The sequence below is a fragment of the Cyprinodon tularosa genome, unplaced genomic scaffold, assembly GCF_016077235.1.
Source record: "Cyprinodon tularosa strain WSP-4 unplaced genomic scaffold, ASM1607723v1 ctg131, whole genome shotgun sequence".
NCBI lineage: Eukaryota > Metazoa > Chordata > Actinopteri > Cyprinodontiformes > Cyprinodontidae > Cyprinodon > Cyprinodon tularosa.
Genome location: NW_024038126.1, coordinates 719335 through 734743, shown reverse-complemented (window position 1 = coordinate 734743; position 15409 = coordinate 719335). Strand labels below are relative to the sequence as shown.

The 15409-nt window shown below is 38.1% G+C and overlaps 1 protein-coding gene across 1 annotated transcript; it reads left to right on the top strand.

The window, feature by feature from the left end:
• Positions 1 to 3571: 3571 nt before the first annotated feature.
• Positions 3572 to 14610, top strand: timp2b (TIMP metallopeptidase inhibitor 2b). Its single transcript, XM_038277438.1, has 5 exons — positions 3572 to 3901; positions 12377 to 12477; positions 12567 to 12675; positions 12815 to 12939; positions 13702 to 14610. Exons 1-5 carry the CDS (start codon positions 3772 to 3774, stop codon positions 13897 to 13899), a joined length of 663 nt encoding a protein of 220 aa, XP_038133366.1. The 5' UTR covers positions 3572 to 3771; the 3' UTR covers positions 13900 to 14610.
• The last annotated feature ends 799 nt before the right edge of the window (positions 14611 to 15409 follow it).

Here is a 15409-nt window from a genome sequence, read left to right as displayed (position 1 = left end):
TCCGCAGTGAGTTTGAGTCTTATATAGACAATCCCCCCCTAAACGGCAATCCCCCCCCTTTTAACGACCGACCCTCAGAATCATAGACAGGTTTCAGATATTACAGGCTAACGATGGAACCAAACCACCCATTCATCAGTTACCATTTGCATGTTTCCAAGCAATACAAGGCTTTGTCTATATAAGACTCAAACTCACTGCGGATCCAGACATTTGAATTGAGAAAGCTTCCTGGAGAGGTGGCGAAACGTCTTCAAATCTTGGAAACCAAGTCCAGTGGATATTTTTTTAATTTTTACGGAACTTTGTATTTAACACCTTTCTATCAACATCAATATTAAATCAGTGCTTCTCCTGTCAGCGTTTTTTATTTTTTTAAAACACCTACTGGGAGCATCAGGCTTCCTAGAAATACAATTCTGTTGTAAATTGTATATATATATATATATATATATATACATTTTTTTTTTTTTGTTTAAAATGCTTTCTTAAATGTTTACTTTTGTGTTTCATGTTTTCTCAGAACTCATTTGGTCATTAAGCTATTTTCTAGAATTTGTTCTGCAACATGTTTAGTTTTTGTTGCACTCTTAAGTCTTCTTGTCATGAGTCACTGTTTGTGTGGAGGACCCAGACGCAGAGACCAGTAGGCAGAGGTGAATTAAAGTCTGTTTATTCAGGTCCAGAAGCAGGAATCAGAGTCCAACTGAAAATTACAAACGTACCAGAACCAAGAAGACATCAGGGATTAACCAAACCAGAAGCCAGGGAGAGACGAGGAACACAGACAGAAGCTAGAACAGTGAGGGCTTTTAAAGGGGACAGAGACAGAGAGAGAGCTGACGAGGAAATTGGCAGCAGGTGCTTGGCAGGACAGAGAAACAGAGGAAGGGAGGACACAAGAGGGCAGCAGAGGACAACAAATGGATAACAGGAACAATCAGACCAGGACCATGACACTTCTAATTTGTTTTATGTGAGGGATTGTGTTTTATTAAGGTGATATCTGTCATTATCGTAGCGCTGATGACTAGCCTGATTACTCATTTCATTCACCTTCCTAGTTCCGCCTAGTTCTCATCACACTTCATTTGATCCACCTGCTCCAGTGGTGGCCTAGTGGTTAGAGCAGCATGCTTGCACACTGAGAATGTTGCAAGTAGCTGCTTCAATCCCCACAGTGTGCACTCTGGCTCCCTGAGCAAAACCCTTAACCCCTGATTGCTTCTCATGCACTGTACAGTGGCAGCCCACTGCTCACCAAGTGGATGGGATAAGATGCAGAAGGGAATTTCTCTATTGTGAGATCAATGATGTTCAATTATTTTTCAGCCTCTATTTAACCAGCCTTCAACCAGTCATCAGTTCCAGATTATTGGAACCTTTGGTGAAAATTCTCTAGCGTACCTGAGTGTTTCTGATTGTCTGATCATGACCAATTCTGCCTCTGGACCTGAGCCTGCCTATCCCCGTTCTGATCTGTTTGTCTGAGCTGTCCTCGCACTCCTGCTGGATTCTGCCTATGTACCGAACCTGGAAATGTTTCCTGAAACTGTCCTGGATTTCTCTTCAGTACCTCTTTGTATCTCTGCTCTCCTGGCTCTGACTCATGAGCATGTCCTTGACACCGGCTTTGGCTTTGCCCTCTGGATTATCCTGCCTTCCTTCATCAGCTCATTTCTGATCTCCTGCCTATCATCCGACCTCCGGGAATTCAGCGTCTGGGACTCTCTGGCAGCCGCCTGCTGCGTCTCGTTGGCAGCCGATCAGCTGGAACCAACCTCATCTTTTCGAGTCGGACTGAACTTTAAGACCAGGTCAGTGACTCACGTTCATTATCATCCTCCGCCAGATATACGTGATCACTAACCTGTGTTCTCCCCTGCAGAGGTTCCTTCAGAGAACTGCTGTTCTCTGCAGTTCCATCTTAAATAAACATTCTGTTAAACCCACCAGTCTTTCCACCTCAGAGACTACATCCTTAAGTGCTGAGCCTTACAGAGCCACACATGGATACATCTGCGGACAGACAGTGGCGTTCTGGCATAGAAAATTCAATTTCCCAGCTCCAGTCAGGCATCCGGGAGATTCTAACGCACTTACGAATTCGGGCTACTCTCTCCCACATTTCCACCTTCAACACCTTTCGTGTCTATGTCAAAGCCTATAAACTGTCAGACCAGTCTGTCAGGAGCCGCGTCTTTCACTTTCTGAACTGTTAAAGGGTGATACTAATCAGTGTCAGGATTTTCTCACCCAATTTTGAGCTTATAGTTCCATCTTAAATAAACATTTTGTGAAACCCAAAATTCTCTCCGCCACAAAAACTGTGTCCTTTTGATCTGAGCCTGACAATTGTTATTTCCAAACTTCAAGTAGTAACCAGACAAAGGTGTGGGTTAATTAATTTAATTAATTTTGGAAAGCTGAATATAACTCAACATCTGGCCTATTATGTTTTTTTTTCCACATACGGCCAGGGTGGTCTGATTTAAAAATGATTTGTGTGATCTGAAAATCATTAATAATGAAGCAAATGAAGAAATAAAAATGCATATTTTCAGCCCTGAGAAGTGGCTGCTAAAGCACATTGTAATAGCTGAAGAACAAACAAGCAGCAGTAAAAAGAAATCTATCGGTTTATAAGCCAATTTAATTAACATAATTTTATTATTATTATTAAATAAAACTGGACAGTTTTTTGGTTTTCCGTATCGGTACGTCAAGAATTTAGTACAAGTTATTATTATAATAAAAAGTTTCCCCTGCAGCTGATTCCAAAGTAGTAGAATAATAGTAACAGATGCCTTATTTTACCTCATATAAGAGTTGAATATTCTTCAATGCTCAATTGAAGAACATCCCTTGTAACCATTTGTTGGATTGTTTTCCCTTTTTTTTTGGCCAACTATTTTTTTAATCTACTTTAGATTTTAGTCGATGTTAAAAGGACAATGTGCTTAAAATGTTCCTCCTGGTGCAAGTTTACTAATAAATTTACTCAATAAAGGGCAATTCAAATTTTCATTCCAAAATGTAAAATGTTACATCATCAGACAAACTTTTATTTATTGACGTCTACAGTTAATGAATGTAGAATATTATTACTTATGCATAAGGGGGAAAAATAAATACACCCGCTTCCTCTATATTGCTACACACTTTTATGACTAAAGGGGAAAAAATGTTGGTTGTCTCCTATGGTGCTTTAGTGTGTTTTGGTTAATATTTAAAATCAAACTAATTAGACAAATGTGTATATGTATACAAATATATAGCCTTAAGTTATAGTTAGGAATTTGTAAAGTATTAGGAGGATCTGGAAGGGATCTAGAAGCACAGGTTAAGTATAAAAACATAGATTTAAGAAGTCTTTTTCGTTTCTTATAAAAAAAAAAGATTACCCGCTGCATGACTAATTTCCCGGTCCCCTTGATGCAACACACGTGTGTCATATCGGAGCTGACGGAGTTTGTCCTCACATGTGAAAGTCTGGGAGCTTGTGACCTCTCAGCTCACCGCCCTGCGAAGGAGGCGGAGCCTGATGTCTGCACATAAAACTCGCCTCTGGTGGAAACAGGCAGGGATTGAGGGTCGTCTGCCTTGCAACTGGAATCACCCAGCACCAGCCCCCTGATCGTCTCCTGCCTTGACAGCTGCACTATTTGTTTTATTTTATTTTAATCCGATGATAACTGTTAGGCTATAATTTGTACTCTAGCGCGCAAATTCCTCCTTCTAAACCCAATCAGTCATAAGTTTTTTATAAAGATGAGCTGCACCATGAACAGCTGTTTAGTCGCTCTGGCGCTCCTGTTTCTGTGGCGCGTTGAAGAAATGGCAGAAGCCTGCAGCTGCTCCCCTGCGCATCCCCAACAAGCTTTCTGCAACTCAGACGTTGGTAAGTTCATTTTTAAGGTAGTTTATTTTATAAAACTGTTTACAAATTGTTAGAGGAGTTAAAGAGGGTCTGTTCTATTTTAAAAAGTCAGAGGATGAAGTTTTCTTTCTCTCTATGTCCCTCCCTATTTTGTCCTCTAATCATCTGTTTATGTTTCTGAATCTTATAGGTTGATTTATAAACTCAAACCGTCTGAATATGTGTCATATGAATTGTTTACCTCTTTTAATATTTACCACTGGTCTATTTCAAATGGATATTTGGCACAATTTAAAGATGTCATCCTTTTATGGTTTGTTTTCTTTTTCCCAAACATTTTTGCCTTTAACCCTTTAGAGGGCACTCAGTGAAATCTTTTGAAGAACAAAATTTCAGGCCAATAGTGTTATTGGAATCCAGGAAAAGACCTTATTACAATTGTAACATTCAAAAAATATGGATAGTTTGATGGCAAAAATTAATATACCAACTTGCCCGATTATATTAAGAAAAATGACTAAGGAATTCTATAAGAAATTCATGAAAAACACCCTGAAAATGAAAGAAAAACACATTTTATTGTACAACATAACCTTAGAGGCATTAATGCTGATACTGGCATTTACATGTTTTAGTTTATAAACCTAAATATAATTGTTAACTAGGCCTTATTAACTTTACTTTTTAACTTTTCAATAGCTTTTTACCTTTTTTTGACTTTCAACTTATTTTACAGCAGGTAATGTATCATTCAGGGGCTGATCTAATTAGTCAAATGCCAAAATAAGATGTCCAGCCATGTAGCAGCATCGTTGCTGAATGGCTGGATATAGATCTTGTGCTTCTAGACCTCACCAAAGGGCTTGCAAGTGATCAAACACAGTAACTAGCCCTATAAGGGGTTAACAAAACACTGCTGCCTTTAAGAAATACCTTGAGCTATCAGGGACCAGCTTGTGTTGCCAGATGAATTAGTGTTTACTGAACATTTTTCCTCCCACCCTCTGCTTACTCTGTACCCGATTGAGTGTGTGGCATTTATACTGAAGGGAACACAGACTTTTTTTTTTTTTCCTCAGCCATGGCATTCCTCTGCTCTGAAGTTTGGGGAAACCCCGTTTTGTTTTGTTTTTGTATTTTTCCCTAAAGAATTTAAAGCCAACTAAATGCTGGTTTTGTTTTTCTTCCCTCTTCCTTTTTTTCCCCCCATTTAGGTCAGATGGGTTGATCGCATGAATTCATCCACTCTTCCCTTAGATTCTGGCCTAGATTTTCCCACATTAAATTTGTGAATAAGTTAGAATGTGAGAAGAGAATGATGTTGTTCATTCAAATGCCTGCATCATTTTGTGAATGTTTCACAGTGTGAGTAAAATTGATGTTTTGCCCATACTGGATAAAGTTTACTGTGGGAAAACCCAACATCTCTAATTACAGGTCTAAACTAAGCTACCTGTTGACTTTTAGTGAGCCCTCCACCCCCTCCTTTTCTTTCTGAACAGCACAAATCTGGTTTGAAGAATAGCTGGATGCTATAAATGACTACAGCCGGTTATATTTATTTTAAAGTAGATTGAAAAAACAAAAAAATGTTCAAACATTTATATCACTGACCTTGAATTATAGAATGGGCCTGCTTTAAATCTGCTTGGGTTGCAGATAAAGTATCCACCCTTGAACATTTTCCTCCACAAATCTGGGCTTTAGAAGAGTCGCCTAACGAAGTACAGCTTTGAAAGAAAGTTATCAGAATCGTCTGGGGTTTTTTAAGCCATGTAGGGCACATGGCATTGGCTTGATCCAAATTCCTCTTGTTGCTCCTATCCCTTCACTGGTGTTTGGTTGAACAGTAAGAACTCCATCCAGGATAGATAAAGGCCTCTAGCCTTCAGCCTTAGGAACATCATTGCACTGTGGGTATGCAGATGAATGGCACTGGTCAAATTGGAACTACAGCCTCCCAGAACTACAAATAAACAAAAGTTAGATGAATCTAGCAAATGGCTAAAGCTGTGTTAAAACTCGGAATATATTGAGGAATGGAAAATAGCATCTGTCATGTTAAAGACTGTGGGCAACGGTATAGCCAGTATCAGTAGCTGGGGACGTCAGGATGGCCCCTATGCAAACTGCATTGGTGCTAGGAAGCATCCGGCTAGTTCCTTCCTAACTGCCAGCCCTATTGTTATTAGCACCTATTGCGGCGACTGTGGACGCACTCTCATCAAGGCTTAAGTGTTCTTGTGTATTTAGGTTGAGCCAAAGATTGGAAGGTGCTCTAAGATCCAGAGGTTTCTGACAAAACTTCAACAGTCTTGCAAAGTTTGTGGAGAGGGACATAGACCTGGTCATATACAGACTCCAGCTATTCTTTCTAAGTATTGGTGTCTGACACTCACCTTTTTTGTTTCTCTCCATTGACCCAGACAGTGTTTAGGCTCTGACTAAACCAAGGTGCTGAAATTCCCCTGAACCTCCTGAATGATACATAATTGATCAAGTTCTGACATGACTGACACAGACACTGAGTCTTCAGCACCATGGATAGACCCTGACAAATGTACTACTAACTAATGAGTCTGTTGGGGGGGGCGGGGATTTATGCACCTCTCTGGCAAAACTTGTTTTTTGCCCCCCCCTCCACCACCACCACCAATTCTAACAGCATGAATGTTATTGTATAGTAATTCATTCATTAATTTCATATTAAACCTTAACTTACTAAGATGTAGGGAAGGTCTGAGTGTCTGGTGTTTTGTACAACATTATGTAACACCGATTGCTCAACTTCTGGTTTCATATTTCCCCTAATGGAAGATTTCATACAATGGAGAACTGAATATTTGCTTCATTTTTCGGAGGAAGAGTTCATCATTAGTTTAGTGTAAGCTTTTTCCATGTAGAAAGTGGTGAGATTGATTAAAAAAGTAAAACTCTATAAAGCCAAGGCTCCATGTTGGAGGCTTTATTACCAGTTTGCTGTTGGAATGTGTTATTTGTCAAATACAGCAAACTAAATGTGTGGTTCCGTTAAGGCCTGATGCCTGTTTATCTTCTGTGGGGGCTTCCACACGTTACCTGATGCCAATAAACAAAAACCCACTCCCTCACTTTTTGCCTGAGGAAGGAAAATGCTCCCTGACCATACAGTGTCCTCAATGTGCACTTCTTTATTCACATTTGGATATATCTCATCTTTTCTACCTTTTGCATAAAGAAAGTGAATCGTTTAAGCCCTTAAAAGAAGAACTGTTCTTAACTTGCTAAATAATTTTATGCAATACGGTATATCGCAGACTGAGTCAAACTGTGAAGAAAGGAGAGTCACTTTGATAATGTTTTCTGCACTGTAAGGTTTAATCAATTTTCTCAGAAAACTAGTGTGCCTGATAATCCAGCTTGCCTTTATACATGGATGAATACTGGTTGTGCTTGCTGAACCCAAGCTATTTGTTTACCTTAAGATACATGGCACTCTGTTAACATTTTTAGTATAACTTTGGTAAACTATAGAACCATAGCATGACGGCTACGGTAGTCAGAAGGTTGGTGGAGTAAAAAGTAGGACCCCAAAATTTGCACCTGTTAAAAGACAATCTCGCGTCTTGGACTTCAAACTTAAGGCTATCTGTCATAGAAACATAGAAATAGAGCTTATGTGAGGAAATGTATCATTAATGAATCAATGGTACCGGATTATCGGTGGCAAGGAAATGACACGCTCTTATAATCTGATGTGAATGAACCATTCATTGGCAATGCAGCTCATAATCCAGAATGCCTTATAGTACAGAATATACAGTATATTAATCTAAAAATCGATTAAAAAATAAGACGTGTAAGATTCCTTTGCTGAAACTTTTTCAGACTTTTAAAAGTTCCCAATAACATAGCATGTCCCCTGCTAACACAGAAGGGCTTTGGAATAAAAGCTTTTAGTCTGATGGAGGCCATGGGGTGTTTCATTAAACTGCCTTAGTTTGGTAGTTGGTCATAAAGCTGGGTGGCAATCTACCAAGTGACCTTGACCAGATCGGGACCAGATTTAGAGCCAGCCAAGCCAGAACCCTTTCACTTACAGCACAATCATTTGGCTTTTTTCACATTTGGCCCTTAATTTTACGTTATTACCTCATGTTCTACTCACCCATATGAGTCTTGTGTCAGTTGGAGCCGTTCCGAAGATATTCCGTTAGGTTATATCCAAGTAACGTCTTCCTATGAGCAATTGACTCGAAGTCACAAACTAAACTGTTCATAATTTATCATTTATGGTACGCCAGCATTCATAACATGTAGGTGAATCACTGTCCCCCAGACATTCGTGGTTTTATTTTCTTTTATTTATGTTTAAAAAGCAAAGCGGAAGGACAGGAAATCCGTGGCAGAGGGGGCTACGCTCTACTCCTTCTATTCGTTCAGCTAGGTAATCTGAATCGTTCATTTCCATTTCGAGAGCGAGATCATCTGTGGTAGTAGCACTAGACATCTTCCAGGCAGGTGAGTAAAACTAGCAGCAGTTCAGTGGACAGGAAGAATGAACGGTAGCCGGGGGCACGCGTATGATGTCATTCACGTGCTGCTTCGTTTTTTAAAAGATATAAATATAAAAAAAATATAACCGCGGATGTCTGGAGGACAGTGATTCGCCTACATCAGGCATCCCCAAAGTCTGTCCTCGAGGGCCGCTGTCCTGCAGGTTTTAGAGGTTTCTCTGCTTTAGCACAGCTGATTCTGATGATTGCAGTTCAGCAAAAGCCTGTTAATCAGCTATCAATGAAAATCAGCTGTGCTGGAGCAGGGAAACCTCTAAAACCTGCAGGAGAGCGGGCCTCGAGGACCGACTTTGGGGATGCCTGGCCTACATGTTATGAATGCTGGCATACCATAAATGATAAATTATGAACTGTTTACTTTGTGCCTTCAAGTCGATCGCTCATAGGAAGACGTTACTTGGATATATAACAGAATATCTTAAGAACGGCTTCAACTGACACAAGACTCATATGGGTGAGTAGAACATGATGTAATAACGTAAAATCATGGGGCCAAATGTAAAAAAAAAAAAAAAAAAAAAACGGCGTTCCCCTTTAAATGCATGATGCCATTAAATGGTGACAAGGAATAAGCTACGCATGCTGAATATTTTCTCTTTTTTGCTTTCTGAAAAGAACCTTGGCAGATCTGGAGTAACACAGCATCCTGGTTCTTCATGGATTCATCTTCCCTGACTCATATCTGCGTGAAAGTTGCTGAAATCTAGAAAATCAGGAAATTTTGGATTCTCAGAAATGGCCTGCCATCCCCCAAGCAAGCGAAGCGTTCTTATATTTCAAGCCAGTAATCTAAACATGTGCCTAATTTCAGTCAGAATTGAACATACACATCTGACCAAGCTTTATGAAATGCCCCTCAGGACTTAACAGAAAATCAGTGTCTTAGGTGTCATTTTAAAAAAACAAAGAAAAACGGGTACATTAAAACTTTTATTTTCACACAATGATCCAAAAAACCTGAAGAGATGATCGTTCTGAGTCTTAGTGTTTGTCCATCCTATGTGGCTTCTCTGAGGAAAGTAGATGCAATTACATGACATGCATGGTGGGGTGTTTTTTGTTTTCCTCACGTTTTGTTTTAGTCCACTCATTGTTGTTTGACTAGCTGGAAAATTCAACCCTTCCTCCAGTTCCGTTTGTGAGCTTCGTGGCTATCTAAGAGGCTTTGTCAGCCTCTTGTGGTAATCATCACAGCCAAGTAGAGCTTTGTATAAATTGTATACCAGGAAAGGAAACCAAATTGACTCGAGCAAAAAAAATAAAATCACGTGTAATAGGAGTCATGAAATGAAGATTTTGATGTTTTTTATTTAGAATAGTGGTGTGATGGTTTGCATTGTCACTCAGGAACCAGAGTGGAGTTTATTTAAGAATGCATGTTCTTTCCATGTCTGTGTGGGTTTCCTCCCAAACTATCCCCACCCACCCCTTGGGTGCCCAAAATAGTGGCATGGGAAACTGAATGATTATTGACATTGGTTGACAGAATAATAATTCAGTTTCAGCCCACAGGTAGTTTGATCTGGATTTATTCCCCTTAGCATTATTTATTCTTTTTGTTTTCTTTTGCACCTTGCATCTGTCCAACATAACCAGCAGTGGTCTGTTTTTATTCATCACATATGTGCAAAAGATGATTCTCTGCCCCTGCAAATTCTGTAGTCTCTCATCATGGGTTCAAGTAGGTAAATGGTGAGCCACCTTTTCTTAAAGCGATCCCTTAAACGGCTTATTTCCACTATAAACATGGAATATTTTAATGACAATTTTCATGTTGAAAGACAGACTGGCACATAACAGAAGGTCTTACGAGGGGATGCCCTTTGTAACATGTTGACTTTACAACCCGAAGCTCCGTTGTACTATTAAGTAATATACAAAGCTTCCAAATTTGAACAGAACATTTTTTTCTCTCCTCTAAGGTTTCTGTCTTAAACACGTGATCAGGCTTTTTTTAATTTAATGCAGTTCAGAATAAACTACTGCCTAAACTATCCGCTGGATAGTTTAACTGGATTCCCTTCCCATCTAGGAAGCTTTTTCAATTCAAAATGCAAGGAATAGCATTGAGTTCTATGTTTAGGTCAACAAAGTCTTGTTTTTGTTTAAAAAAAACGTGCAAATTGGAACAGATTAACGGGTCCACCCCATCGTTTGGCTTCTTTTGTTAGCCTGCAATGCCCCATACCTGTCACAGTGTCTGAAAAGGGGGTCGTTAAAGGGGATTGTTGGCCTGGCTGAATAGGCGAGGTCCTCCTCTCTCCTGTACTGGGGCTGCGGCTGCGATGATAGCGGGAACGGATTAACTCAATTGCTGCTTTGTAGGTTTTTGAAAGCTGAAACCTGAGTCCCCCCCTCCCCTCTGTTTAAGGTTGGTTTTTCTGTTTCTCAAATTGTAATCTTTTATTTTTATTTACGACTGGGCTATAGACACATAATACCAATATTATTACTTTTTCTACATTTTAACAATAATAGTGTATAGATCTGTATATTATCCATAATTTTGCTCAAGAAAGGATCATCTAAAATCTAAAAGTCTTGTTGTCTAACTTCTGCATGCCTGTCAGTTAGTACTTTCAATCAAATATTGTATTTACTAGATCTTAAACACTATGCAGGCAGACTGTTGGGAACCTTTAATACAGGCTAATTAGCGGGTTAGTGGCATGAGCCAAACTCATGTTATATTCATGAAATATTTTGCTCCCATTTGCTTTGTTCTATTTGGTGGTTGACGAGTAATATTTTTTTACCACCTCAAACTGATAACCATTTGATTTAATTTACGGGAGGTGACGCTATACTTCATAGAGATAACTAATATATTGAAAGCAAGAGAGGCCTAAAGATGTTGCCTTGATGCACATGTAAGGTAACATGTTGGTTTCTGCATTCATACATTTCTTTTAATCAAAACGTTATTTTTATTCTAATTAGATATGTGGAAAAAATTTAGTTTTTCTCAGTTCCAGGCCACTTAATTCTTAAGGTAGGATAAGGTCATACTGCAGCTTTAATGGCAAAAGGATTTAAAAGATTACAATTTCTGGAGCAGTTTCTATACTGTGAAGTTCTCAATGTTTGTTGAGGGAAGCGGCTGATTTAAAAAAGAAAAAGAAAAAAGTTAAGTTGGAATAGGCTTATATCCTGAAAGAGTGAATATTTGATCTTATTTGGTAAAGTGGAAACCAGGTTTTGATCCAAAAAATATATATCTGCAGCTGCCACCTTGAGAAAGCAAAGACCAAACTGGAATTTGAGCGAGAACATCTGGTTAGCATTAACTCTGTCACTGGTTTCCCCCTCTTAAAAATGTAAACTGTAAGCCTTTTCCTTTTGTGGTGGTGTTAGGAATTTACAGTAATACTTTATGCATTATGCAGGTAATCCAGAGGTATTAGGTTCCAGTCTGTGCCTTATTTTGCCATGTGACTTTGAGGTGCTTTTTTCGGAGCTTATGAAGGAAAAGTTGAAGCAACATGCAAAAAATATGTGCTTAATTTGCATGTCAGCACCTCTATTCAGACAGAAAGGCCAGCTGACATAGTTTAGCTTTTTAAATACTGCTGACTGGCTTCTTCCTACCTAGGCTTAAGAACTTAGAAAATATAAAGCCCAAACTGACTGGAGCTGAGGAAACTCTTGTGTGCCTCTCTTTTATGCAGTTGGCAAATGTGAGCTCTCAGATATAAAGGGTTTTGCAAATAACATTTGAATGTTTGTGTTTTTTTGACTTGAGACCTCACAAATTTCACATTTAATTAATCAATCTTCCCATTAACTGTCCAGATTCACAAATAAAATAAAAAAAAATCCCTACAGCATGATTCTTTTGCTGCCAAATTCCTATGATGATGTGTGGTTGTACAGGGATGCTGTGAAGGTTTTCTTGTTTTGAATGAGATCCATGAATCTGGACCACTGTGTTTCTGTGTAGTTATCAGGGCGAAAGTTGTTGGAATGCAGGAGATTGACAGCGGCAATGATGTTTATGGAAATCCCATCAAAAGGATCAGATATGAAGTCAAACAGATCAAGGTATGGGGGAGGGGGGCCCTTATTTTTGTTCTTTAATGACTGCAAATAATCATCATTAATCTTATATATTATTTCTTTGAAATCTTCAGATGTTCAAAGGTCCCACTCAAGATATTGATGCCATCTACACTGCTCCATCCTCAGCGGTGTGTGGAGTGACTCTAGACACTAATGGAAAGAAGGAGTACCTTATCACAGGTAATAATCCATTTTCTTCACAATTATGTATTGTAAGAATTTAAAAACTGTTAAAAATACATCTTTATATCCCTTTTAATAGAATCAAATTGCTTTTCCTACTCCATATAGTATGTTTTTTTTTTTCAATAAATTTCAGGTAAACTGGAGGTGGATGGAACAATGCACATCACCTTGTGTGACTTCATCGAGCAGTGGGAGACCCTGAGCGCCATCCAGAAGAAGAGCCTGATTCAGCGCTATGAAACTGGCTGTGCTTGCACGGTACAAAAGATGTTTCTAAACTCTAATGCAGTGATTCCCACCTGGGGGTATGCATAACCCTAATGGTCTATAAGTGCATTGCAAGGGGTACATGAAAATATTTTATTTCTTAGGGAGTAAAATAAAATAGGGCTGGGATCTGTCTGCTTTGTTAGAACCCAATTGAAAATGTAAACAAGCTTTTATCAACCAAAAACAAAAAATTTTCTTATATGTTTGAGTTCACCAAAACGAGGCAAAGGAACATCCTGGATGTTGAGAGCAGCCTGATATCAGCTGTTTTTCACACTGAGCTATGGGAGCTTATCAAAGTAGCTCAGGTTTCTAGATGGGAGAAAAAAAGTAAAACTAATTAGGTCATTCTGACTATAATTTTTGTTTTATATTTTCTTCCCAATTCATCAAGTTTAAATGTGATTATAAGGGAGTTACTCGGAAGAGCTCCAGTTTTATAAATACAGTTTTATATTTTATTTTGTATCTTACTAACTTCCAGGCTACATATTTCTGTTTTTTTTTGTTTTGTTTTTTTTTTCTTTTGGAATGGAAAGAATGAAATGCCTAACAATTAAATACTCAGGTTAAAATGGTTTTTGTTACATAATCTGTTATTGTACTTTCCACTTTTGGACAATCATCAGTACTTTTGTCTGAGCGGAAGATAAAAATGCTCAAAGGGGAACACAAGTCAAAAAAAGGTTGAGGGCTATAAAGTACAGCCATTTACCATTTCCTTACCTCGATCTTTTCTATAACCTTTAGATCACCCGCTGCACCTCCATCCCCTGCATGATCAGCAGCCCGGCGGAGTGCCTTTGGACAGACTGGGTGATTGAGAAGACTGTAAATGGGGAGCAGGCCAAACACTATGCTTGCATCAAGAGGAGCGACGACTCTTGTGCTTGGTACCGTGGCAGTGCGCCCCCCCGAAAAGATTTCTTGGACATTGAAGACCCATAATCCTTTTCTGTGGAACAGTCGGAAGATGGTTGCAGTTAAGATATTCAAACATGCAAAAAAATGAAATGAGAATAAAAATCATTGTACACATTCTTTTCTTTTTTTTTTTTTTTATTGTGTGGAAGATCTAAGGGGTAAACTATGAAATATTTCAGGTTGCATGTTAAAAAGAACTCGACACCTTTACCCACTTCAACTTTTTGAAGCACTTCCTCATCAACCACTTATTCTCCATCTGAAGTGATCTTTTTAGTTTGTCATTTTATATTTTTTTGTGTGCTTCTCATCCTTAATTTTTTGTTTTTTATTTTATTTTTTGTTGTGTACCGTGACAAATCTTTGATGCAGCATTCATAAACTCGGAAATAAGTCCAAATTGGCTTTGAAATAAATCCTAATTAAATAAGTATTGCTTTGAATACCAGTCTTACATTTTCAGCTCAAGGTTTAACACATTCATTCAAAAATGAGAAAAAGCACACAATTGGACCAGTCTTTTGACAAATGTTCTTTTTTCTGCAAAAAAAAAAAAAAAAAAAAATCATATTAAGCTTTTTCTTCCCCACTTGACTTGGAGGTGTTTTTTGATATTAAATGCATAAATCTTGTGCTGGTTTCACATGAGATTTTGAAAGTAAAAAAATTTTTTACATGCATGTCCATCTTGAATGGTTTTTGTACATTTGGCTATTAAAATGTAAATGCTGTTAATTGGGTGTATAGTTGTCATTTAAGTATTACTACAGGAAGTATGAATTTGTAAAGTTTATCTCTTCAGAAAAGGAAAAAACTGAAAATATGGCTGACTTTGGGGTTACTGTTAAAGAAATCATTTTAGCCATAATTGAACTGACTCTTAAAAAAAACTGTAAACTGCTGCCTCCTAGTGGTAAAACATTTACATACGATGAAGGTGCACGAGGCAAATCATGTGCCAAACATTTTATATTTATATATATATGTGTGTGTGTGTGTGTATGGGAAATGTAGTTAAACTGCAATAAATCCTATTGAACCTAATTTGATCAACCTGATTACATTGGGTTTTCTAAATGGAAAAAAAAATCACTAGGAAGCAATAACATTCCTAGTAAGGGACTAGTACAAATGAATAGTATATTAAAATCAGTGATGCATGGCTTATGGCAGACCACAGTTGCATATAATCAAACCAGATTTCAAATTGCTGTTTTAAGTTAACTGTATTCGGGGTTGTCCTATGATAAGGGCATTCTTATAAGTTAAATTGAAATTAAATGCAGCTACTTTTAGATAAAGCTTTCCATTGGTATAGTAATTTGAGGTTTACCAAAGATGAGACTGAATTGGGCAGAGTATAGTTCAGGATTTAGATAGGAAAAAATGAACAATTTCAATATCTGTCTTTATATTTAGAATAGAATAGAAAATCCATTTGTTGTCCCACAATGGGGACATTCTGGTGTTTACAGCAAAAAAAAAAAATGGTCACATCTTAGAAAAATGTATAAGGATAACATAATAGTGAGGA